Source organism: Cebidichthys violaceus, unplaced genomic scaffold, assembly GCF_023349555.1.
Source record: "Cebidichthys violaceus isolate CVI_PGR_0920_01 unplaced genomic scaffold, fCebVio1.0.p SCAF_4, whole genome shotgun sequence".
NCBI lineage: Eukaryota > Metazoa > Chordata > Actinopteri > Perciformes > Stichaeidae > Cebidichthys > Cebidichthys violaceus.
The window spans coordinates 16623768-16651354 of NW_027176594.1; the positions used below are offsets into that span (position 1 = coordinate 16623768).

The window sequence follows — 27587 nt, forward strand, 5'->3', positions numbered from 1 at the left end:
TATGTTGTTTCTTTAATCCGCTACTTTCTTCAGAGACTTCCACCAGGGGGAGAAGTTGCTCCATAGCAGTTGTTAGATTCAAGTTGTCTCTTCTCTCCAGAAAGCTGAGTCCTGCTCTCTTACGTAACTTTACGATGCTCTGTGGGTTCGAGCTGCACAGTTCATTAACACAAGAACCATGTGCCAGTGCCAGATTTAGCACATATCCCATTACACATTATGATATTATATGAGTAGTGTGGCTTCCCACACTCTTCTGTCTCTGTCGTGTATAGTCAAAACTCTTTGTTCTGTGATTTTTAAGAGAATAACACCCCCCCACACACACACATACACACACACCCACACACTATTCCCCTTTCTGTCACCTTAAACACACTCATAAACGAGCTTCTCACGCGCTTAACTTTTTCCACTGTGGCAGCAGAGAGACCAGTTTAATCACCCTGTCACCACCGCTCGCTCTCTTTCTTCCTCCCTTTTCTCTCAGGACATGACTTTTCTCCGCACGTCTCAATTTCATGCTCCCATTTGGATAATTGCATTAGAATTACGTTACGTAACGTGCATTTCTCTACGTCTCCCTGCGTATATTTGTGTATTTTAAAGTATTCAACCTTAGTATCATGTAATTTGGTTCGTGTGACCTTAGAGGCGGCATGAGCTGAAATACCAGCAGTCTGTTTTTATGTGAAATGCCATACTGCTAGACTGCCAGAGCCCCATCGGGGTGGACCAGACCAGGCAGCGGGGCACTTGCTCACTCCTCCCCTTGAAAAAACAAACTCTCTTACCATAAAACACCTGTCGCCCCCCCCTCCTCTATACACTTCCCCCACCCTCCCTCTGCCTTTGCGTCTTTCTCTATGGTCTTTCCTCTCTCTCTCTCTCTCTCTCTCTCTCTCTCTCTCTCTCTCTCTCTCTCTCTCTCTCTCTCTCTCTCTCTCTCTCTCACCATCCCCTTGCCTACTTTTATTTTCACTGTTACTTCCTCTGGACGTTTCCTACATCAGCCCTTTCTCGTAAAGCTGTGACTCCCTTGATGTTGTTGCGTATCGTGTTGCGCCTCCCAGGTGACGGGCCCATGTGAGAGAAACGGCACAATATCACACAATTCGCCCTCCTGACATCACTTTGTCTCCCAGACTGTGTACTAGGGTCAATTCACACTGTTCACCTAATTCATTAAGTCGTGGAAAATAACTAATTTAGTCAATTACTGAACTAGAATTTCGAGGTACTTGTACCTTACTTGAGTGTTTACATTTTTTCCCATCCAATGTTTTTACTAAACAAAATTTCAGAGTGAAATATCATTGCTTTTGCTGGACTACATTTGTTTGACTGCAGAAGTTACAAGTTAGATTACGATTTTACAAACACATTCTCATTCCCAACTCGTCAAATACCAACACTTGGTCAGCGGCCCTAAGCTTCAAAGTATGGCCGATTCCAAATCTCCACACCTACGGACTCACAGACTTTGAGGCGCGTTATCCGCAAAATCCGTGAGGGTTTAGGGCTGTCCCACTGTCAAATCGTGGAGTTTGAGGGCTCTCTCGCAGACATTTTGAGCCCTTCGTGGACACTTTCCGTAAGTCGCATTTCTGCAGACTTTGCCTTAGGGAATTACCCACAATTTATAGCAATGTCACGTTAAACACAGGGTTAGTGAAAGCATGGAGACGTAATAAAAAAAGGTAAACAGAGAGAACGGCACATGTGTGTTCAACCTGGCAAATTACATTTACTCAGAAACATTAAGGATTAAAGATGGAACATAAAAACACATGAAATCAGAAGAATGGAAGCAGAGATTATACACGGATCTATTCATCATTCATTCATTTCATTTTGTCATTGAAGCTGTTTTGACAAAAACAAGTTAATAGATTATTTGAAATTACCTCTCATCTTGTGAGGAAAGAGCCTGGAAAGTCAAAATTTTAAATAAATACCCACAATTGTACATAATAGTTTTGGGCTTTGGTAATGTCGTGGTGATGGTACATGATATTTTGCAGCAAAGTGCTGTCCCATTCCTATTTACACCATTTCAAGCCCTCACAGTCTCTCACACTCAACCATTTACCGGGTGACGTCAGTGAGCCCCTGAGGGTTCGGGGTTTAAGGCCTTAGGGGAGACATTGGGATTGGGCCTTTGAGTCCTTCATGGACACTTTCCGTAAATCTGCATTTCTGCAAACTTCGCCCAAGGGAATTACCCACAATTCATAGCAACGTGACGTTAAACACAGCATTGGCAGTAGAAGCGTGGAAGCCAGAGCGAAAAAGAAAAAAAAAAGGTAAACAAAGAGGACGGCACATGGGTGTTCTACAGTCTGTGGTTCAGCCTGACATAATACATTTACTCAGAAACATTAAGGATTAAAGATGGTACATAAAAACACATGAAAGCAGAGGAATGCAAGCAGAGACTATATTAAGATTGTTTGACAATTACCTCTCATCTTGTGTGGCAAGAGCCAAATCAGGGACTAAAAAGTATAAAATACAACATGATTTCATAATCGTGATTTTCACAATTTCAAGCCTGCACAGCCTCTCACACTCGACCCTCCACATTATAACAGGTGACTTCAGTTAAGTCCCTGAAGGTTCAGGGTTTAAGGCTTTAGGGGCTTCAGTTTTAGACGTGTCAGTGAAGACGTGGCAATGTACGCTTGTTATATCCATAGTGTTTTTTCAAAATGAACTTAGCCTTCACAGGAAGCTTAGGTTTAGGCAACAAATCCAGTAACTAAGGTTTAGGAAAAGAGAATGGTGGACGTTTACTTGACTGAATAACATCTCACGTGACTAACGACACTAACGACTAGTTTGACTAACGAGTCATGTGACAAGCGACTGGCAAAGCGACTGGCAAAAGTAAACGTTGACAAAATGTCAACGTTTACTTTTTGTTTTGCGCGGGACACGAACAGGGGTTTCCTGGATGAACAGTCCTGTGTTTGCTTGAGCGCCAGCCCTGTATGGACTATCTCGCTCTTTACATGAAGTCAGTTGCTCCGAGCGTCTACTTCAGGTTTAAATTGGAGTTAGTTGAAAGAGCGGTGGGTCGGTAACAGGCACCGAGGGGCACTGACCGAGCGTTCGAGTTTGGTGACAGGACTGGTTGATTTTACATATTAAGCATTTGATAATTTTGTGAATTATTATGCAGAGTTCTAGATCAAACTACGCAACAGTATATATAAAGTAGCTCCAAGTCAACAAACTACACCATTAAATTGCTTATACATTGATGCATCGCTCATGATATTCCAATAGGCTACTATAATAAAGACAGTAATATAACACTCTGAAAGGGGCCACTCTGCTGCTACCACTTGTGTACTCAAGTAGCTTTTACATAAAGAAACCGTTTGACTGGGAAACAAGTTTGAATAGGAAATAAGATGATCCCAGATTGCTACAGCCAGCAGGCAGTTAGCTTAGTTTAGCACAAAGATGAGATAAAAACGTGTCCATTATTGAGCTTTAGACGTGCTTGTAGCCGAATACAGAGCCAGGCTAGCTGTCTTTGAGCTAAGCTAAGCTAACCGAGTGCTGCGGCTGTAGCTTCATGTTGAAGAGACATCAATACTGTAAGAGAGCAGCATCCCTCTTACCATCTATCATCACTTTAAGTAAAGGAGCTGTCTACCAACACTGAAAACTGTGATTTCTTGTAAGAACTTCATTTTGGCAAAACTATGATACACTTCCTGATTGAATTTAGAGTACATTTGCCCTGACTGTGACTCAGACTCTGGTTTGAATCCCAGGATAGACTGGCCCACGTAAAATAATGTATAATTTGATACACTGTTAAAACAATACAGACGGAATAAACATAACCATAAAACTTCTCACAGACCAGTGGTTACAAACAGTGAATTATTTTCCTGTCTGAAAAAATGACTGGCCTGCTTCACACAAGATTGATTTTACATCTCTGATTTCCTCTCGTTCGGCATCAGAGAAGAAGTTGAAAACAGGAGCGGTCACAGGACTTTCAGAGCGCCCCCTGTACCATGACCGCCGGAGGATTAAAATAGATGGGCCATGACTTTGTCTCCTTGGTCACACCATTAGAGCGATGACTGACAGCTTCCTGAGGCGCTTTCCTTTTTTAAATTGAGTCATGACGCCAGTCCACAACCTCTAATGTGTTGTCCAGTGAAACACTAGTCGGACAGGTAGCTGCAGAACAAAGATGAATGTTGGTTGTAAAAGAGGATTTGATTTGTTTTAAAGCTGAAGTAGATTCATCAAAGATAAATAATGGCTGAACACAGGTCAGTTAGAGATTTATAATGATGTAAGTCTAACATTTTTCTAGCTTTGTTGTGTAATTCACGAGGAGTTCAGTCTGGTTACGTATGATTAGAAGATTCTTTTTTTTTAATTAAATTGTTTCGCTTTCTTGATGAGAGTTAAATGAGAAGTTCGATACAACTCTGGATCTTCTCTCAACAAAAAATCAAGGAATCAGCATTCCCAAAATGTTGAACTATTCCTTTAAGAAGAAGCGCTACCTTCACCACCTTGCCACCTCGGCAACAGTTTTGTATTATTGTTTTGCTTGTATGTTAGCAGGTTGAAGAAGGACTCCCACCTTAAGGAACGACATCGATCTTGGAATAATCATCACTGGTTGAAATGCTCTTTGTTTTTGTGAGGACTAAAATCAGCTCACTGAATCATACATTTTGCAAACCTGCCAAGGTCTGGAGAGAGATTTAGTGGAGGGGAGGAACAGGAAAGATGACCAGCTGGGGATGTTTACCGTGTCTGTACCTGATATTCATCTCACTCTCCTGAGTTCATGTTGCAGTGTCTGCATTAGGACTTTGGTGAGAGGGACCAGACATTTGTCACATGGAAGAAGAAGAAGAAGTGTGTCCATCTGTAGCACAAGTCATGAAAACCTCTGAGGGGAAATTTAGAATTTTAAAAATCTGATTTTATGATTTGCATTCAAAGATATTTTTGTCAAAAAACACAATCGTACATTGTGCAGTAAAGTGCTAAGCTCCAATTTTCATAATAAAACAGAATAATACAAAGACATTATTTAAATGAGGAAAGGAAAAACACTAAAGAAAACAGAGAACCAAATTTGCATTACAAAACAATTATGGAATGTAAGCACTCAAGAGCTCAAAGGTCATTTTCATCTGTTTCATCTGGGTTGGGTCTGCCAGTGATGCGCAGGTTGACCCAAACGTTAAAAAAACACCTATTTTAAGCCTGAAACTGATCATTACCTCCAGTATGAGGGTGAGGTTTAACTAATTCCCCAGCACAGAGATTTCCCAGCATCTAGAACACCACAGCCCATGTCAGAGACCATGTGAGATGTTTGGCTTTTCTAGTTTCTAAGCCAGAACTATGCATGGACATTCATAGCAGGAACCTAACTTTCAAGCCTCTGCCTATCACATTTCTCTCATCAAAGGAGGTCTCTGTGTCGGGGCAGGTGTGGCTGAAAACCTGCGGTTGAAAAGGAAGACAGCGTGGAGGAGGAGGGGGAGGAGGAGGAGGCCAACTCTCACATGAGCTGCCCTTAAAACAATAATCCACCATTCTTTCCAAGTGATAATATCCTCATCACTCCCGTGTCAGCACCATGTGGTCAGAAATAATAGTCAGAGACAGACGGGAGCACCTGAATTCAATATGAACAGCAAAACAATCAAAATGTACCTTTTTAAAATCTATGGAAACACATTTTCTCACACTACATTGGGTGTGTTCGCACGCTCTGACAGCTGCTATTATCTAACTATTTGCTTAATACACTCCACTTTAATTTTCTGTTCTGGCACCTACATTGGTCTGGAAAAACAGAGGGAATTCCTCCCCCCTTCTTCTTTTTTTTTTTTTTTTCCTAGAGGTGGAGGTCTTATTAATGTTACCAATGCTGTCTGGCCCAGCTGAATATATTTACTTAGTGTTAGGAGAGTGGTGGCCACAAAAGCTGGAATGTGCCTGAGTGTGACTTGAAAGCGGCTGTTGCATTTTAATTTTTAACCCATAAAATAAATACAGAGCGACCCTGCGATTTTTATGAATGGCTGCATTCATTCCAAAACACGCCCACCAATCAGCGAGCTGTCCTCGCGGTGAAGCCACGCCCGTTTGGAATGTCGGGGCCGCTGCCTGCGCGCTGAATGGCTGGAAGCATGGAGAAGGGCGGGGTCTCTTTGAGGCTCACCAGCGGGTATAAATCAGCTTTTAGACACTCATCCCGGTAGAAAAACAAGGACTACGGTCCATAAAAGACTGAAACTCAGTGTGAAGCTACTTAAGACTCGCAGCAGTCCTTCGGATTGTAGCTTGAAGATATTTTTTTTTTTTTAAATCTTTATTTGTATTTTTCCTAGACGCATTATAGGCTAATCATGGCATTTCTGATCTACCTGACTGTACTGACAACAGTAGTCGTCACACAGGTAAGACGCACGTGCAGCTGTGAGTGATCTGACAGGAAGTGTTTTTAAAGGTTAGTTTAATGTGTAATCTGCTGTGGATAGTCCTATAAATGTGACTCAACTTTGATCTCCAGACTCAACAGCACAAATATCCCCTGGTGTAAACAAAACGCGTCGTTAGAAAAGCTTTAACACGTGTTTCATCTTCAACATCATATTAACTGTGATTACTTTGTCTGTCAGCCTGAACAGTGGCTGCAATGCAAAGTTTTGCAGAAAGGAGTTTAGGTGGGGTTATCACTCTTATTACTGCTTACGTAGCAATACAGGTCCTCTGAGGTTCCTCGTCCTGATGATCAGCATGCCTACTCATGTCTCCCTTTTTTTCTTTTTTTTTTTTTAAAGCACAGTGACATGTTGATTCCCACAAACTGGAACAAGTTGGCTCTAGTGCTGAGCGATGACTCAAACCACGAGTCAGCAGGGGACCTGGGTACAAACCCTGAGCTGTCTCGACACCCGTGGCTGACTGACCAGCAGTGACTTGACTTACTGTAAAGTTGTAGTACAGTGCTTTGTCTGTGGAAGAATTACAAAAAAAAATCAATCACAAACACTTTGATGTTGGAAGAAATTCTCCAATGAAGTAGCTATAGTGTGTAGCACTGTGGCCTCTCTACATTTGTCAAGAAAAGCTCTGTCCTGAAGTAGCATTGTAGATCTCTGATGTTGTTTGAACAATGCAATGGAGTTCCTTTTTGTGATCTCCCTCTCTCATCTCTCCCCCCCCCAGGTGACTGCTAGCTGCCCGGCAGTGTGCGACTGCCCCACCGAGCCCCAGGTCTGCCATCCGGGAGTCAGCGCCGTGCCGGATGGATGTGGGTGCTGCAAGGTGTGTGCTGCACAGCTTAACCAGGACTGCAGCCCCGTGAGGCCTTGCGACCACCACAAAGGGCTGGAGTGTAATTACGGCAACGATGTGACCGTGGCCTGGGGCATCTGTCGAGGTGAGGGAGGAGGGAAAAATGGATGTTGAGAGGTAGGGAGGGAATAACACTCAGGGGGAAAAAAAAAACCATGCGAAACAAAAGAATCTTGTATCTAAAGTGAATATGGCAAATGTGCTCTGCTATAAATGCTGTGATGCCTGTGCAACAATGTACAAAAGATGTCAAGGAACTGAATTAATTGACCCACCCCCCTCTTTTCCATAAAGGCAAAACCTTCACATCCCAGTGATTAAGCAACATGAAACCTTGCACTTCCGGGAAAAAGACAGGGGGGGTATTTTAATGAGTTGTAGAGGTTTTATGGCAGTGACAGGGGGTTTCAAAGATAAAAATACACTCTCCATCTGCACCATGCCGGTGCTGCCTCACAAACTATGAATAGCTGGTTCTTCCACACTTTGGAAACAAAGAGTCTGACACTTCCTGTGTCCTTATTTCCACTGGCCTTTCGATCTCGGTGGTCCTCTTGTTGCCATGTGAAATCATTGTGTGTGTTCATTCGGTCAAGTCAGGGGAAACTTTTCTCATCAGCTGTTGAAACATGAGCACATGGTGAATTCTTCTTAACATACTCCGGAAGCTCAGTCATTGGGGCCTTTTAGACTTTAAAGGATGTCCTGTAGAAACTGAGACGCTTCTCTGGGATACCCAACCCATGGAGGAGTCGCCTATTGCCCTTTGCTTGGGGGCAAAAAAACTGTTTGTGTGTGTGTGTGTGTGTGTGGTCATTCTGCAATTTGCGAGTCGTTAAAGGTTTTAGTACGAATGAGTAAGTAAAATGTGTCTTTCCAGCAAAATCAGAGGGTCGCACATGCGAGTACAACGGCAGGATCTACCAGAACGGCGAGAGCTTCCGTGCCGGCTGCAAACACCAGTGTACCTGCATCGATGGCGCCGTTGGCTGCGCTCCCCTCTGCACCAACAAGCTGCCCCCGGCCTCTCCAGCCTGCCCATACCCACGGCTGGTCAGGATCCCGGGGCAGTGCTGCTTCCACGTGGACTGCCACAAGGGCACCTGGCGGCTCCCACCTAAGCATCAGGTTTGCTTTTTCATGTAATATGGCATAGGACTCTCTTCTGGTTGAATGACTGACACACATGGCACAAATTAGGAACCTGGTATATCAAATTTATTTTAGCAATATCAAATGCTGTGACTCATTTCTACAAATACACACACACACACACACACACACACACACACACACACACTTCTTTTTTTTCAAATGCGTCAAGCGTCAATCATATCAACTGAGGAGCTTGAAACAAAAGATTCATGCAGGTAGAGAGGAGTAAAGTGTCTCTCCTTCGATTGCCCTGAATAAATCCCTTGATGATCAGGGCACCATGGTGATAATGCTGTAAAAAAAAAAACAACGCAAATGATGTATGGACTCCCCAGCACTGTCTCACCTTATCTTATCTCTCACCACAGGCGCCTCCACCACAACAGCACCTGCCCAGACGTCAGCACCAGCCTGAAAATGAGCTGGCCAACGAGCTCGCAGAGGTCAAGTCCAGCGGCTGGGAGAGTGAACATGGCTTCAAACACCTGCCTGGTGAGAGAAATGGAGACTGACAAGGGAATATTAAGTGTCTATCATCACTGCTTCACTCACATTTTTGTCCCGTTAGTTAAAGTTTCGTTCAAAGTTTCAAATTGGGTGCTGAATATCACAGAAATTGATATTGATATTCTTAAAATAATGATACATAAAAACAGGTTACGCTGACGTTCAGTGGTTCCCAAACCTTTTGACTTGTTGTTAAAACAATCTTCTGTCCACCCTTTTGTCATAGGCTAACATAAGTTTATGATATTTACACGTTTTGTTCAGCAAACTAATCATCACAAATAAAAAACACTATTTTTATGATTTTCTGAACCGTGCATGTAATTGTCAGACGTAAAAAAGATACCGTTAGGCTGTAAACAAACTACACAACGGTTGCACAAGTATACACAACAAGGTGGACTAGTCAGCCTGAGGACGTTCTGTATCAGTAACTGCCTTTTTAAAGACGCGTAAAAGCTTCATGAGTAGGATATTTCTGGATGTATTTTATTCCGTAGAACAAAGTGTTCTCTTAAGCGTGTGTTAAACAAGAGTTATTTCAGGCATCTAACCAAAGCCCCATTCAAAACCTCACCGGAAGTGCAAAACTGCTGACTCATTTTCGGGGGTATAGAACTCATTCCTGCAGCACTCGATGCCATAAACCAAAAAGTTGGACAAATGTAAAATGAAAGGGATCACTAAGTCACCAGGAACCAATCAGGATTCATCCTCTGAGCATTGTGAATGTTAATACCGAAGTTCATAGCACATCCATTCAATACTACACTACACCAGTGTAGTGGACCAACAGAGCAACATTGCCATCCATAGAGCCACGATGCTAACGTGGCTAAAAAGAGAAAAATCTGAAAGCATAATCAATGTTTTGTGTCGCAGAAAATGTGTTTTTTGCTGCTTAACCCTCGGATCCCTCCGATTCATCTTGTGACCCCCTCGATGGGGTCCACCCCCCCCCCAGGTTGAGAAAACCACTGGCCTAATTGATGATTTTTCTTTTCCACCTCTCCTCAGTGTGGAACCATCTGAAGGAGAAGTGTCCGGTCCAGACCACGGACTGGTCCCAGTGCTCCAGCAGCTGTGGGATGGGCGTTTCCTCTCGCATCACCAACAAGAACCCTCAGTGCAAGCTGGAGAGAGAGACGAGGATCTGCACCGTGCGGCCGTGCCGCGGCCTAACGGCCCCCGCCAAGGTGAAGCAGGCTGAACTTGACTTGAACCGAAGCGGAGACAGACGGAGGGCATAGGTCGAGCATTCACTCATTGCTGCCAAGATAACATCTTATCACGACAACTTATCTCTCGCACAGCGAAACCTAAACGCCTTGTGATAACACGCATCCATGAGGAATTACTTCTCCTCTTATCTATCCATGTCAGACTACGCAGGGGGAAAAAATAATACCCGCTCATTATCGCTCTGCTCCCTGGTTTCCATCTTCTAAAGAGCAGAGGTTGAAAACGTCCAAACTGTGCCGCAAAGAATGAAAAGGTTTGACCTTCTGGCGCTGAGTAAATCTGCTCTTGGTGCTAAAGCCATGATTATCCCGAGTTTAAGAAGGGAGATTATTTTAGTGGTACTTTCGGGGAAGCACTGCATCCAGTGGGAACCGGGTAGTGCTGATTTACTCGGCGGTGTTTTGGTGGCAAGCAGGCGCCTTTTTTAAATATAGTCCCCCACCCCCGGCATTCCTGCCAAGCAACTGTCCATAGCTAGGCCCCGTCTGCGTACTCGAGTCCAGGGACGTGGTGTGTCTATATTAATCCTCCATGTTGGACACGCACTAAGGGCTCTTTTCTCGGCTCTACTGAGCTCTGGTGCCAAGAGCGATCATAGGTGTCAGTATGTTTAGCGGAAAAGGCCACTCAAATGTTTAATCTTAAAATGAATCTCTTAAATCTAAAAATAATCCCTCTCGCAATCCCTGTTTTGGCATAACAAGTTGAAGTCTGGCCCTCCTTAATGTGAAACTAATGAGTTTGAGTGCAAAGCTGCTTAAATCTGCTGTTATGTAAAATCACAGGGCAGATAAAAGTCAAAGCTTATTAGATTTATTTTTTTATTTTTTTATTTTTTTTTTATGAAAATCTTCACATGACTTGTTTTGGTGACTTTTGCTACTGAAGCCAGAAAGGAACAACTATTATTATTATTATTATTATTATTATTATTATTATTATTATTATTATTCAGACTATGACACACATCGCTTTTATCATCCAACCACAGAAAGGGAAGAAGTGCTCCCCGACCCAGAAAGCCGCAGAGCTCGTCCGCCTGTCCTACGGAGACTGCGCCAGCGTCCGCCTCTACCGGCCCAACTACTGCGGCGTGTGTGCGGACGGACGGTGCTGCTCGCCACGCCGCACGCGCACCGCACCCGTGACCTTTGTCTGCCCGGACGGCGAGCGCTTCCAGAGGTCGGCCATGTTCATCCAGTCGTGTAAATGCAGCGACGACTGTGGCCACCTCAACGAAGTGGCCCTCCCCCCACAGCAGTGGATGTACGGAGACACGCACCGGTTCACAGACTAGTACTGAGGAGGACTTTTTGTGTAATTTCAATGCGATGAGGTCAACTTTCTTGATGAATGAAGACGCTTGATGACCAGGGGCCATTTTTCTCATCTGGCTCCCGATGAGTGAAGAGCACAGGACGCCTCAGTTTTATTCTCAATCATAAAGGCAACCTCTTAATTGTGATATTATTGTGTGACCGGAGTGGATTGTACACTTCCCCGCTCCTGTTCAAACAGACATGGGCCCTAAATTAGAGCCACGAGGCGCCCCTGGACTTCCTCCACTGTTGGACTGAATGCTGGTTCAGGTGTGTTGGATTTTTTTGAGACTCTCAGATCAGCCTGAGAGGAGAAACACTACAAGAGCAACAAAGCACTTTGTTCAGCACTGAAACTTAAGAACTAGAACTATGACAGCAGTGCACAATCACTTCACCTGCAACAATAATCTCTCTCTCTCTCACACACACACACACACACACACACACACACACACACACACACACACACACACACACACACACACACACACACACACACACACACACACACACACACCTCAGCGACAAGCGAAATCATCTTTTGCGGCTTTATGTGGAAAGAAAATGTGGACGCTTTTATTAGCAAGCTGACATGCTGCCATTGATATGAACGACTGTTCCGTTGTAACTCAGACCGTTGAGGAACACTATCATGAACTGACCAGCAAGGACTGGACCAAAGCCAATTGATTTCTTGTTTGTGCATTAAATGCAGCTCAGAGGAATGTCTTACACTAACCTGTACTAGAGAATTTATTTTGGATCACAATATTTTCTGTAAATATATTTTCTTTATTTGGATCCAAGTTTGTATAATTGTGACAATAATACACTTCTGTGGACTAAAGACGCTGCAGCGTAGTTGTCCCACGTTTGTTGGTCCATCCAGGTTTCCTGCATGTTTTTTTTAACTTTAGCTCAACTTTTTCAAAGTAGTAAACTGATAAAACAGTAGTCTTAAAACTGACTCTGGCACCCTCTGCTTGTGAAAATGGTGAACTACAACTGTTTAATTTAGAGAATACTGAATGTGTAATGTAGCATCTGAAATCACAATCAATGTTCAAAAAAAGATTGACACAATTTAATAAGGTATAAAAAATTTAATTCTGCAACCAAAACAATATATCAATGTTTTAACAAGGAAAACAATACAAGTACCCTGCAAAGACATGATAAAAATAAAAGAAATTAAAAAAGTTTTTTTTTTTTTTTTTATCTTTATGAACGTGCCAAGGTAGGAGGGGGAGGGGCTTTAAAATAAATGTTATGGTTTTTTTTTTTTCCTCCACCAAAATACAGCAACACCAAGGGTCACGCACGATCTTCACTGGAAAGACGCTTCAGACTCATCTGGACTGTTCAACTGCAAAGAGAAAAGGGAAGGGTTTTTTTTTTTTTTATAAAACATATGCGATGCACCGTCATACAGTTTTAGCCTCCAGCAGTGTGGTTAGTTATTGCCTGGACAAGTGCATGAACAACTTGTGAGCAACACCAGAACTTACTGTAGGAGGAGATATCAATCTCCTCTGGTAGCTCTGCTACGTTGACCTCAAAGCGGTCTTGGACGTCGTTCAGGGTCTTGGCGTCGGTCTCGTCGGACACGAAGGTGACGGCCAGGCCTTTGGTACCAAACCTGCCAGCACGGGCCACCTGAGGAACAGAAAGGAGATCGGGCTCGAAACGGGCTCTGCTGTGTGTGTGATTGCAAAATACACAGATCTCTGAGATATAGAAAACATAAAACAATAATATAGCTGGACTGACTCTGTGGAGGTATGTGTCAGAATCCTCTGGCATGTCGTAGTTGAAGACAATGTTGACACGCTCGATGTCCATGCCTCGGCCAAACAGGTTGGTCGCAACCAGGATTCGCCGCTGGAAGTCTTTAAACTGCTGGTACCGGGATAACCTGGGGGGGGGGGGATGAGCAACAACAGGAATAAATAAGATAATATTCCAAAGTGGGACTAAGCGCATAAACATGGTTGTAAATCACCGGTTACTTGATACTTGCAGGGAAAAAAATGACAGTACAGTGATGTGTTTTTCAAATTCAAGACATTGAAATTAAGAAAGCTACTGTTGGATTCAAAGTGTGAAGAAAGAAAGACTAGAATTAAAAAGGCACTTACCGCTCCTCCTGCGCCATGCCCCTGTGGATGGCGATGGCGGGGAAATTCTGCTCCACCAGCAGCTGGGACAGAGCCACACAGCGATGCACCGACTTAACAAAGATCACCACCTACGAAGGAACCAGGAATGGCGAAGACATCAATGAGATGACAGAATGGCTGAAATCAACAAACATCTCCCTCTAGAGTACAAGAAACACTTCAAAATGATGAGTAGGAGGACAAGGGAAAATTAAGCCCCATGACAAAGATTTAAAATACCAAAACATAACTGATTCAGATAACTGCCGGCTATACCTGGTTGAACTCGAGGACATCGAGCAGGTCGAAAAGCTTCCGGTTCTTCTCGCTGTCCTTCAACTTGCAGTAATACTGCTGTAAGCCGTGGAGTGTCAGCTTGGTCTCGTCATCCACGAACACTTCCATGGGCTACACAGCAAGAGAGCGGAGCCAAGCGTTAGTCTCACTCACACACTCACACACTCACACACACTCACACACACACACACACACACACACACACTTTTCTGAACTTCCAACAAGTTCCAGCAAATGAACTGCACATGGCGGCTCACTGAACCTGTTCTCCTGGACTGCAGCAGAGCCAGGAGGACAGACTGTCCTGACCGAGCCAAATCTGCCAAGGAGGATCACTCTGCCCCTCGGATATGGCCACTTATGACACTGACAGCCACAAATGGGCAAAGCAAAGAGGGACGTGGCAACAAACACTGAACTACCCGAACCATCTCATTTGTTGATTACACATAGCGGGAATAACAGAATCTTAATAACTGGTTAATAACTAAAAACAATTGAATCTATTAAGCAATTAACCGTTAGTGTCTGTTAAAACACCAGTGAATACGCGTCTGCACCCATTTTAACCGTTAACTCTCCATGGAGACGTCATCAGATACATTTCAGACCGGGCAGCTTTACTGGAGTTTACTGGCAGCTCAGTTTGGTAAAGAAAAGAAGGAAAGGCAATTGTTGCCCTTTTACTTTCCAGGGATCAAACCGACAACCTCCCGGTCACATGCATAACTTCTCTAACTCTACAGTAATGGATACATCAGTTTTCGTCAACAAAGATTGCTTAATACAGGATTAAAATGACATTAGAAAAGACAATCTCGAGCTTGCAGCACTGTTTATCGTTTTGCTAAAAAACTGAAAATTTATTTGAATTTGAAACATTAGTAAATCTCAAGAATAACTCACATCCTGCATGAACTTGCGACAGACAGGGCGGATGTCTTTGCTTAGCGTTGCACTGAACATCATAACCTGCTTCTCGTGGGGCGTCACCCTGAAGATCTCCTGGACGTCGTGCCTCATGTCTGTCGGAGAGAGAAGAAGAAAAAAAATACTCAAAATTACATTAATTGCATTTTTGAGCCTTCTTTGTTAAACAAAAAATAGATAGGTTTTAACCATGGTTAATACTAGAAATGTTCAGGTATATTTTTAAACAACAGATGACTTCATTCACTATTAGCTCACACTGAAATGATATCCTCCAGAGCTCATTTTAACATTAAATGCACACTGACAGTTAGTGACAAAGCAATAGAGAAAGACTAAAAAGATGTGAGCATATGGAATATTGCACTACTATACGCAAGATATGAATTCACAGAACAACACCCGAGTCAAGTGGTAGCCTCCACTGTCTTACATACCAACCACAGCCCTCCACCAAAGCTACGCGTTTCTTTAACATCCACCATAAAACCCTTTATAATACACCCCCTACTCACCCAGCTGCTCCAGCATCCTATCGCACTCGTCAAGCACAAAGTGTTTGATGTTCTTCACGTTGAGGGTCTTGTTGCGGATGAGGGCCAGGGTGCGTCCCGGAGTTCCAACGACAATGTGAGGGCAGTTCTTCTTCAGGACTTCCTCGTCCTTCTTGATGGCCAGGCCGCCGAAGAACACCGACACCTTGACAGTGGGCATGTACTTGGAGAAGCGCTCGTACTCTTTGCTGATCTGGAAAGCCAACTCTCGCGTGTGGCACATTACAAGGACAGACACCTGGCATACGGGGAACATAAGTCGTATTAACGGTTAAGTCCTTATGTAGTGCTTTTGTATTGCCAGCTCGACAACAACAAACATCTGATTGCAAACAAAATGTAATCGAGAGGAAGCAAGCTTGCTAGTACAAAACTATAGGTGAGGCATTAAGACTCTTGGGCATATAAGGCAAGCAAAAACCAATAATGAGCAACTCACCTGACCATCCACAGGTTCTATCTGTTGCAAGGTGGCCAGTACAAACACTGCCGTCTTTCCCATACCAGACTTGGCCTGACACAGGATGTCCATGCCCAGGATAGCTTGTGGAATACACTCATGTTGGACTGAAAATGAAACAAATGGCAATTAAAGATGAGTTATATTTTCAAAAACATCTGGGGATTAATTGATAATTTGAGCAGGATATTTAAAAAAATGGAGGTTTATGAAGAGGTGTAAGTCTTATTGAATTTATTTATTTTTTTAACATTAAACGACCCAAAACTGCTGTTCACCTTCAGAGGGATGCTCAAAACCACAGTCGACAATGGCCCGCAGCAGCTCTGGTTTGAGGAGAAAGTCTCTGAAGCCCGAGCTGTGGATGGAGACGTAGGACCCCTTCACTTCCTTCTTGTTTGCTGGGGTCCCACTCTCAGGGACTCCCTGGGGCTCCTCGTCCTCCTCGTAGTCCAAAAGTTCATTATCAACGTCGGTTTCGGCCATCTGTATGAACAACGTGTAAATCAGTGAATCTGTGTCTCACAGCTTTTCCAAAAATGACTGTGGAAAAGTCCTCCATAATGTGCAAGCTTTGAGAAAGAAGCCGGGTGATCTCTAACAATTGAAATAATAATGAATGTACATTTATTAGTCATAAATATGATCATAAATATCTAGTAATGCTTCATTATCGTTATTACTCACATCCGCAATTGTGTGGTAGCCTACTATAAATAAGTTACTCGCGGAATTTACGGTGTTAAATAGATTTAACACAGAAAAATGTTAACACTAACGTTAGCTCGATGCTAAAATGAACTGAAACCTAATATGCTATGTCGTAATTTAGCAAAGTTAGCAGGAGGGTGGTTTGGCTAACGTTAGTAGGTTGTAGCTCATATCAAACTGAAAGAATCGATTATTTGGAAGAAAAAAATAATTCACACGTAACGGTGTGTCCCGTTAGCCATTACAATTACGCTGACTGAAAACAATGGCCGACGGAAGCGATACTGCGCTCCTCGTCCTTCTTGTTCATTCAAACCAGTTAGCTAGCTAGCTAGCAGCTAACAATTGAACGCGAGTGACGAATTACCGTCAATGAACATTAAAGCATCGTTGCGCTCTACCTGGTCTTACTATATAACATAGCATCATCAATACGGTGTAAACACTATTGTACAGTGGACGAATGATCAGAAAAACAAGTATAGATAGCTAAAGCTAATTGACAAACTCAAAACAAAGCTAACGTTAATGTGGCTAGCGTGTTAGCTACCAAAGAAAATCTCTAAATCCTAACTTTAGCCACTGCTACGAAGTATTCAAAACATTTCTCAGTTAATAACAACTAAATACATGCACATACTGTCAAGTTTGATGTGAAAAGTGTGAAAAAAACTGCAAAGTTACCTTGCTATGATATATCTTATGTCCTGCCGATGTCAAAGTGCGTGATAGTACTAAGCTAGTAAGTCTTCAAAGCACAGTGAGCACACATGTACGGTGTGTTCATGTACACCTCGAAAACCCCTGCGCTCTTGATGAGGTCCGAACCACTGCCTATAAAAAAGAACGTGAGATGTTTTGCCTGATAACAACTAACAACGACTAACAACGACATTAATTGCGCAACAAAATCAGAATGCTGTTGTTTTTATTTTATATATCATGTGATGCGGGACAAAGCCTTGAGATATAACTGTGCCACTTAAACAAACACATACAAATGTATTCATATTGAATACACAAATGTATCATCAAATTATGGCAGGGCTTTTGGGGTCTCCGTAAACTGAACAATGGTCATAAATATCCATGTACCGGTTATTTGACTCTCCAAATAGTACGGGTCCATCACTTTATAATGCGATTACGATATTTGCCATAATACCTGAATGCATCTGTCACCACACAGCTTCGCCTGTTCAGAAAGAACGTCGTGCAACGTTCCTAGTCTGTGATTAGTCAGAATCACGGAGGTGTGGGATAAGGGTCAGAGCTGTAACATTTAATGAACTGTTATTATTTCTGGAGATTATTTATGTCGTGTATGGTGATTGAATTAGTGCTGCCCTTCTTATCATACAGTACAGCCAATCCTGGGAGTTTTGATCATTTTGTCTTTTGACATGATATATTTCGGATGAAAGTATTGTGATAATTTAAGTTCCTAGATTGTCAATCTATAAGTATCTGAATGATATTCCCCATAAAGCATGTGCAGCATTTGTTCCTCACAATGGTCCATGACCCTGGGTAGCTGCAGTATCCATTTAATCCACTTGATGGCAATAAAGCAAAGATATTTGGCCAGTTGACAGATGGCATTAAATGTATTTCATAATATGTTCACGTTTGTTATTTGGGGCCTCTATACAAAGGCAGACAACATCCCTCAAGGCTTGTCTATGGTAAAAAAGCATTGGTCTAGAGATCTAATCAGAAGTGGATTAAAAGATGCTTTCTGGAAACTCAGCCATGAATGTATCCATACTTCTTCCTTCAATATAAGACAGTGCCTTATTCAATTTCAGGTAGTACAACGCCTACTCCTCAAAAGACTTGCAGAAATGTAACCCAATATAAGCCCAGAATGTTTAAGATGCCACCGTACCACAGCTAATGTAGGCCATATGTTTTGGTTGTGTCTATCCTGGAACAAGCTTTCGAAGCATTTTCATGAATATTGTGCAGGAAAACAAAGTGCCCACCTCACACATTGCCATCTATGTGATTTCTTCACCAGAGAAAACGGTTTCTGTATTTCAGACAAATAGCTTGTGCTTCATTGATGGCTCAAAAACTCACTCTTCTTCTGTGAAAATCAGATAAACCTCCCTCGCTTAAACAATGGATCAGAGAAATGCTATCTATGCTGCCGCTATATATAAGATATAGTAGGGCTAATTGTCCTTCAACAATGTCTTGCTGAAGATGTTTATGGATTGTGGGTATTGGCAATGGCCAAAAATGTTCCTAAAGTAAAACTACAAAAAAGTCCTGCATTCAAAATTTTACTTCAAGTGAAGAGTTGAAGAGAAGCATTATCACTAATCTACTTAACTTCCCAGGAAACAATTTTAGGTTTGGGACATCCCCAGCAAAATGTTCCCTTCAGGTTATGTATGAAAGTTTAGTTATCGTTAACGAATGTTCGTCTTTGTTTTTACAAAATAATGTTTTTCGCAGAAATTTTCAGTTTGGGGAAAAGTCTGCCACCGTCACCTGAATTGTAAAGTTAACGTCTGTTCAAGATGGAATTCAATTATGATGCTGGATAGTTCAATTAATTGTGCATTATATTTGTATTGTTATATTATGTGAGTCAAATCTGAATCGCAAACGTAATCATAATTCATCAGTCAGGTAAATGTACTACAATGTTTTCCTCTGCAGTAGAAGTACACAAGTAAGTGAGTTGCATATTTTGAAGTGCTTTGGGGGCATTTGTAAGCTATTTTACAGTATAATGAGTTTGAATAGTAACATAACTAAACATTTTTGTTATCTAAACATCATATTAATCTATAGATGGAGCCCCCAACTGAAAGCTCCAGGCCCAGGTTGCCAATCTTGGCTAACAGTAAAGTTTGACATTTTTTCCCGTGAAGCTGACTTCACGGCCTATTTCACCGGTGATTTTGACCATTGGTAGCAGCAACTTTTGAAATTGTATGTATGAGCAACACCACAGGCCGAGCAGGCTGTTCTGAACAGGCATCTTTTCAACAAGCACTGCACTAGTGAAATAAAAAGGGAGGTCTGAAACTCATGTCCAGGCTGAGCATTAAACCTTAAGGTGTATTGGAACACTGATGCAATACGCGTCCCCTTTGCCACAAAGTACAAACAATGTTAAGTCTGACAGAATTTTACAAGCATTCATCATTTTGTGCAACACATTTTTTTCACACAGTTTTTGGGTTATCAGTCATTACACAGGCGTTTTACAAGAAAGAGGGTTTTATTACTGAAGACAGTTCACATTTCTGTATACAGGGCCAAGCAGATGAACCTGGGGATCTTCTTTTGTACATCTGCAGTACTATTTCACAACCAAACACATACTGTATGTATCTTTATTGTAAGACTGATTGCTATATCTTGTTAATTACAAATTACTTACTTCCTAAAAAAGACATACAAATGATTATTTTTAATATGTCAATATTTTTACTATATGATTTATGTTTGCTTAAGTGATATCTCTCTGTCGATCTACAAATTTTGCCCACTTTCTTTCTGCCGTGCTTTCTGCCATGCCAAGAGGGAAACATTGTTCTATTTACTCCACTAAAATATTTGACAGCTATAGTTACTTTCCGAATTACGACTTACATATAGATTTAATGACCCTCTATACAATGTAATGTAATGTATACAATGGAGTTAATTTGCTATGTATAGCCTTCATCAATGAATCAGTATTCAAATGAAATACATAATGCACTTTTGACACTTTTAAAGAAGATTTCACTGATAATAGCACTGATAATATAGTTTTACTGTAGTAACATTTGCAATGTATTTGTACAGTGTATAGTAGGCCGACTCCCTTCCTCCAACACTGCGCTGTGATAGGCTAGCCTACCTGCTGCCGCTCTTAGGTCAAAGTCAATTTACACAAAACAGGTAGACTACTTCTATTTGTGGTTGTTGTTGAAATCTAGCAAAATAAAAAATAAAAATTCAAGAAATAACACTGAAAATAGCAATAACAAATACAGGCGCTTGTAGTTGTGACAAGACTACAGTTAGTTGCTGTGGTATAATCGCGTGCTGAGCCAGAGATTGATTAAAACTGTTACATATAACCGTTAATCTCACATAATTAATCGTTTATTTATACCATACACATTTAATTCAACACCGCTGTATGACACCTGCAGGTCCCGCCTTCCTGCCAAATAAAGATCTGCACTGATTGGCTGTCTTTGTTGTCCTTCCAAAGGAATCTCGCCGTCCGAACAGGCCATTGGTTCGTGACATGCCAATCACATCTCATTCTGCCACCTGATTGGTGCGTCCCCGCCTCGTGCTCAGCTGAAGGCACAGGACTTTACTCTGTGTGTTAACGCGTCATGACTGATGCTGCCGTTTATATGAAATCCCCGTCGAACCGCAGGCTACATCGCACGGCTGTCATGGTTATTTTTGCGAATCTCTCCAGAAATATTCTTCTCCTCTAATTCAACTCACACACGCGAGCCTCTCCGCGCGCCGAGGCTCGCGACCAGCTGTGCGACGCGGCGCTGCCTCCCGGTTGAGCGGCGGCAGGACGATGGCACTGCGTTGGACGGTCTCTCTGTATCTGTCCTCGGTGGTCTATTAAAGGTTTTAATTAGCTGATAACACACGGTTGACATTTACGACGGACTGATGTGGGAGCGACGACAAAACGCACCGCTGTGATTATGGAAAAGCAGCCCAGGTAGGCATTCACTGTTGTATTTGTTTATTTTAGGTGTTTATTTATTTTAAATGTAATATCAATGTTATCGCGTGGCGCCTATTCACGGGCCAACTGTCTTATTAATGTGCATCAAATCAACGTGAAAACCACACAGGCCCATACAGTAAAGCGGTATCGGTCCTGGTTGTTGAAGCCCCATCAACAGCAGCTTCATCCGTCTGCTCCATTTATCTCAGGGAAAAATTCCACTGTACGGCATGCCATCGGAGACGCGGCCAATTCATTATCCTGTAAACCGTATTTAATGTGTATTTAGTGTCCTTGTGTTTAATGTCGTTACACAATCGTATCGTTGTTGGAATGCAAGGACATTTGGTGCCGCAAAGATTGATGTGTCATTTCGGCCACAGATGTGTTGATCCAGCCGAGCCATGAGTCGACTGCAGAGCATGTAGGCCTGTCGTCCAGGCATCCTCGAGCAACAACAGGCCGGGATAATGAGCTGTCATGAACCCCAGGCACTAGGATTTAAAGGCTCTTTCAGAATGAAACCCCGGGACAAAGGGTTGTGGGAGTCACTGTCACCTTTTAATAATTAGGCTTTTTTTTCTTCTTCTTTTGTAAGAACAGTGGATGGATGGCAGAGGGGGCTACCGTGTTTTATCCACCTGTGTGTTTCAATCAACATGTACAGACGCTGAGCCCCCCACCTGCCCAATCCGTTGGTCGCCTTTGCTAAAAGTGACATGTCGGTTGTTTTGACCCTCAATCCAGCTGCTGTTACCTTACCCATCTGACCAGAGACTGGTCCAAAGGTAAATCCCTTTTTAAACCCTCCACGTCTCTAAAGTGCTGAGAGAAACCACTGCGTTATGACTATTAGATGCACATCATTGTTACTGCCCAAGTGGAATAAAAAGTAGGCAACTGACATAGTTTTGAGGTGTGATAATAAAAGATTAAGGATAACGCTGACTACACAAAATGGAAGAGCTTCCTCCGGCACTTATCTTTTCCTTTTCTTTTTTTTTTTTAGGAGTGGGTAAACTATTCAAGGAATGAATTATCTTACTCTGTTGATTTGTAATTACGACTTGACTGCTCCATGACTAAAGCCTCGCACCGCTGAGTAATGGGTACATCATATCCTTGTGTGAGATACAGGGAGATTATTCTCACCATGCTAAAAAGCACCTCACACGTTTCATCGTCAAGGAAACAGGTATCTGATTCTCACATCCTGGTGACCTTGTTTTCATGTGTTGCAGCCGCGAAACTTCTTTAACTGATCCCACGATCACGCACACACACACACACACACACACACACACACACACACACACACACACACACACACACACACACACACACGCAAAGATTGCATTCTATGTCTACGACAGGCGATCACACCACAGCTTATCCTAGCTAACCTTTTCCTGTGCACTCACTGCTGCTGCTGCCACATTAGTGTGAGAGGAGCGGTAAGCTAATAGGCTCTGGATAGCGTAACAGTTTCTGAGTCGTTTGTACACTTGTGTGTGTGTGTGTGTGTGTGTGTGTGTGTGTGTGTGTGTGGATTTGAAGTTGTGTGTGTGTGTGTGTGTGTAGCCTCCAGCACCAACAGAAGGAGGGATATCATCTCGCAGCCGTCTCCCTGTGCCGTACAGCTTGTCCGCTTGCTGCCGTCCAGGTTTACTATCATCTGCCACCATGTTTGGTTGTTGAACAGGGATGTTCAGGAGCAACGTGTGCGTGTCGTTGCAAGGATGGACTCACCGATTTCCCTCACGCTCAAAACAAGATTTGCCTTTTGATAAGTTGTGCAAATAAGGGTGAGGCTATGCCTTTTTAACGAGCTTACAATGAGATCTAACATTCACTCCTCTAGTGGCTTAACCCAGCGAGAAAAACCTTTTTAGATGAATAATCAAAGAGGAGCATTATGACTTTTTGATAAACTAGCATTTGTAGCAGCAGTTGTGTTGGCAGTCATTATCACTGTTATTACATAGGCTCAAGGTCTGTTTGTGTGCATCTTTTTTGTTGAAAGATTCAGTCTCATGTTGTAACTCAGCAGGCTTCGTTTTGCCCCTGATAAGACCTCAGATGTTCCCTCTGTTCCAGTGCCTCACATAAGAGATACGGTACGTTCCCCTCAAAATATAAATATGAACCTTATTGGTTTATGAGGTTAGTGATGTTTTCTCTAGTGGCTGTTTGACTGTGGTAAAGTCTGGGAACAATATAGGTCACTTAGTTGAAGTTTAGGGGAGAAAATATATGGCTACAACTAACAATCATTTTCAGTATTGGGTCATAAAGTGTCCCAGAGACCCAAGTTGATGTTCAATGATGTCTTGTTTTGTGCGACCAACAGTCCAAAACCCAAAGATATTCAATTTACTATCACAGGACACGACAAAACAAGCAAATATTGACATCTGAGAAGCTGGAAGTTTTGCCATTTTTACGTGCCTCTGCTCTAAAATACCGTGCCCCTGATTTGGACAGTTGGGACATTTTTTTCCTATATTCATCGAATTTGTTGCCTTTGCTAATTGACCCTTTGCTAAGTCCCGCCCTGGAACGCAGATTGGCCAATCATAGCGTAGCATCGGCCAGCTCCAACCAGATTTTCTTCATGTTCAGGCTGGTTTTGTTGATTTTAGCTCTTCATGGTTAAACGTTGTGTACTAATGATACTCGTTACTCGTAGAGGTGGGGAGGAGATATGCATTTCTAAAACATTATATTTCTATTTAAAAACCTGTTAGCAGAGTATGTGAGCACATCATTAACTAGCGTTAGCACTTCTGTGCTACGCTAGCTACTGAAAGCTTACTGAATGTTTACACATGCTGCTTTTGCTTTTGAATGATTATAACAGTGAATAAAGAGGAACAGTGTTGTTCCTTAATTCCATTGTCTTCTGTCTCGATCACCAGGTGATGTTGTGGTTCACTTTTACTCTGTGATCTGTAGCTTCAGCTTCTATCTTCATCTTTTAAACCTGTTTGAGCTGCTGAATCAGTTTCACATCCGGCTATATTCTTCAAGCTGATATTGTTGACCCGTCTGTCTGCTTCTCTCTGAAGTCGCCTTTTCCTTTTTCCAAAAATTAGATAATGTTTAGTCATTGAGTGCAGTTAGTGACAGTGTGGGCTCCATGGTAACGTAGCTCTGACGGCATGACGGAGTTGCAGCGGGGGGCGGGACTTAACAAAGGGTCAATAAAATAACAGCACCATCCACACAAAAGGTGGTGACGTTTTACTAAATGTAGATTTTTAAAACAAAATGCTGTCGCTCTAAAGCCTTCAGTATCATCTGTCCTGGATCTGCTTGTCTTCCTGGTTGGCTTGCTGGTTGACTGTTCTGGTGCTGGCCCGGCCTGTGTGCACTGCACTTCATTTCCTTTGCTGACACATGGAAACACGGAGCAGCTTGATGACCTGGCTGCTGTGGTTCAAGCTCACTACGCCTGCAGCTCCTCCACAGCTCTGCTTTCTACCCTTTTGTTCATGTAGGCTGCAGTTTTGTAACTGGATCTGTGCAGTCCTGCAGATTTTTACAATGACTGAATCGTAATCTTATTTTCAGACTGCTGCATGTTGGATTTATAATCTCATGCAAATTATGTTCAAATAATGAGGCAGACATGTGCATAGGGCCATTTGTAAATATATCTAATTGGGATTATTATGACTGATAGTACAATTGTGACAGGATTTGTGATATTAGAGGGAGTGATCATTTTTTTAAATCATTCTCATTTTCTTTGAAAAACATTAAACTGATTATGATTAGCTCATTATAGCTTACTCTAATATTTTCTTTGTCAGTGAAAAGAATGTCTTTTTGGTGCTAACAATTCACAGACATCTGAAACGTGAAGTTTTCCCAACTAGACACTGATTTTTAAAGGATTCAAAGCCTAAAGGGTTTGGTTCACACTTTGTATTTTATACGATTATCAAATGTGTAATCTGAAAAGTAACTAACGCCATCACTAAAGTGTAGTGTAGCGGAGTAAAAAGTTAAATCCTCGGAAATGTAATGATAGTAGGTAAGTATAAAGTGGCATAAACAACGATATATTCAAGTACAAGTACCTCAAAACTGTACTTCAGTATAATACTTGAGTAAATGTAGTTACATTCAGCTTAGGACTACACAATTAATCCGAATTTTAAATAGTGCCATGCTGCAGAGATGTCCTGGCCTACACATCATATTCTATAGAATCAAATGTTCTCTATATGATATACAGAGTAATAATATAGCAGCAAACAAATATTTGCTTTGTAAAGATAACAAGAGGGAGCACCCACCCTCCGGTTCCCCCTCAGGTGAACACTCTCAGCCCTGTTGACTGCACTGTTAAAGCTGTTAGCACCGTTAGCTGCAAGCCGCCGGCTCAGTCGTCGCCACGTTGAGAGCTGTGTGGAGGCAATCCCCATGCTCTGAATATCGAATTTAGCACCTTTTTTGTTTGGTACAGCTCACCGCTACAATCACACATTTTAATGTTTTTCAATGAAAACAAGAATAATCATGTACAAATTTGCAAATCATATCGCAATTGCCATATCAGTCATAATAATCGCAATTTGATATTTTTCTCAAAATCATTCAACCCTAATTACACTACTGTCATTAGGTAAGCTGGGTGGCTATGAATACACAGTGAAGACAAATATTTAATACGCATTTGGCATTACTAACATGCGCATTGCTATAGTTACCAAAATATCTGTGATTCTCGAGGTTGTCGGGTACAAACATGCTGCTTCTCTGTACAAAAGGTCGGAGCATTTCATCAGCTCAGTCAAGGTGTTGTTTAAAATGAACACGAGGGAATGATTTACCGCAGGCTGAATCTGTGGGAGTATGATTAACGACACTGACGTGTTACTGAATGAGAGACTGAGGCATTTTGAAACCTCTGTTGTCAATCAGGGCTGTAGATGATGCTCCGTTTGCACACTCGACCTGTAACGTGATGTGTCCTGTCAGCCAATGGGCCGGCAACGAGCCTCTTGCTTTGGAGTAAACAATTTGGAAATGAACAGTTTTTTTTTTGAGATTCTGAAATTTGATTAGTTTCTCTCATTTCCCCAGGAGGCTTGAGGTTGTTATGAAATACAAGAAAACAATCAAACCATTCAAATTAATCTAATTTTTTGAGATGTAGTTTGTGAATTTCGCAGCCATTTCTAACGCAAACGGCAGATGTTTGTAATCAGAACGGGTGATTACACAGCAGCTCAGCTACTGATCAGTGATCGTGACGGCGCTGCTGGGAAAGTATGAAATTAAAAGATAATATAATGCATGCAGCATCACATTAAGCAGCGGCTATGTGCCTGTAGTATAGCACCCAGTCTGTAGCTGTTTATCCTCCATGGCCACCTCATGTAATCCAGTTTAGAGATTAGTGCGTGATTAGTGGATGTTGCAGTCTGTTTTATCTTGCATTTTCTTGTTATAGAATAATGCACTGACCATTCGGTGGTGGAAAAGAGCAAAATGATCGCCTGTACTTGAAGGTAATTGATGGGTTGTGGGGGGTGGCTATTTCTAGACAATTTCCTCTCACAGTGGCACTCAGGGAAGCCGAATGATCTGGAGAGGGACACTAACCAAATTCGGGGCAGGAAAGCATTAGTCATATAAAGTGAACGTGGTCAGTAGATTTAGGGGACCAAGTCTGGGCAGCATTTGTCATCAGTGTCGCTTCGATCGCTCTGAATGTGTCTCCTCCTCATTCAGGCTCAATGTCACACTTATGGACAAATCCAGGAAAACATGTGTTGCTGAGCACACTCGTTAGAGAGTTAGCGATTACATCAGTGGGTACACGGGGGCTGTTTGGAGAACAGGCCGTCGTTACTCTAATGATGCTGCTGGAAAGCTGATGGGTTAATGGGTAGACATTTCCAGTACACAGAGACATGAACATAAACCACATAAGCTATCAGCGCACAGTCAGATTAGGCAGCAGCAGTGGTGGACCAAGTACTCAGATCATTTTCTTTATAGGAGACGTATCCTGCTCATTTCCAGCTTCATACGTGTATTTGGGGTTTCTACTAGAAGGTGTTTACTCGCTTTAATGTTCAAAAAACTCTTTGTTTTTCTCTCACTGTCTGAATATACCTAAACTAAACTGAAATCCTTTTAACAATATGTGACTTTGAG

At 42.3% G+C, this 27587-nt stretch overlaps 3 protein-coding genes across 5 annotated transcripts in view; 2 read left to right on the forward strand and 1 right to left on the reverse strand.

Moving 5' to 3' along the window:
* Positions 1 to 6280: 6280 nt before the first annotated feature.
* On the forward strand, positions 6281 to 12258 carry LOC137884884 (CCN family member 1-like). Its single transcript, XM_068726962.1, has 6 exons — positions 6281 to 6461; positions 7234 to 7447; positions 8243 to 8490; positions 8886 to 9009; positions 10042 to 10220; positions 11258 to 12258. The coding sequence occupies exons 1-6, from the start codon at positions 6411 to 6413 to the stop codon at positions 11561 to 11563; spliced, it is 1122 nt and encodes a 373-aa protein (XP_068583063.1). The 5' UTR covers positions 6281 to 6410; the 3' UTR covers positions 11564 to 12258.
* Positions 12259 to 12711: 453 nt separating this feature from the next.
* Positions 12712 to 17488, reverse strand: LOC137884883 (ATP-dependent RNA helicase DDX39A). Its single transcript, XM_068726960.1, has 10 exons — positions 17384 to 17488; positions 16267 to 16474; positions 15968 to 16095; positions 15490 to 15766; positions 14951 to 15069; positions 14024 to 14155; positions 13727 to 13836; positions 13359 to 13503; positions 13097 to 13244; positions 12712 to 12954 (listed from the first exon to the last, which is right to left on the reverse strand). Exons 2-10 carry the CDS (start codon positions 16472 to 16474, stop codon positions 12938 to 12940), a joined length of 1284 nt encoding a protein of 427 aa, XP_068583061.1. The 5' UTR covers positions 17384 to 17488; the 3' UTR covers positions 12712 to 12937.
* Positions 17489 to 21060: 3572 nt separating this feature from the next.
* Positions 21061 to 27587, forward strand: part of evi5l (ecotropic viral integration site 5 like) — a 36513-nt gene continuing 29986 nt past the window's right edge. For 2 of the 3 annotated variants that reach the window (XM_068727118.1, XM_068727121.1), the window contains exon 1: positions 21061 to 21404. The gene's annotated coding sequence lies outside the window, so the exon portion shown is untranslated. Of the gene's footprint in view, positions 21405 to 22159; positions 22202 to 27587 lie in introns of those variants that run through there. The other variant, XM_068727120.1, reaches the window with a different exon arrangement.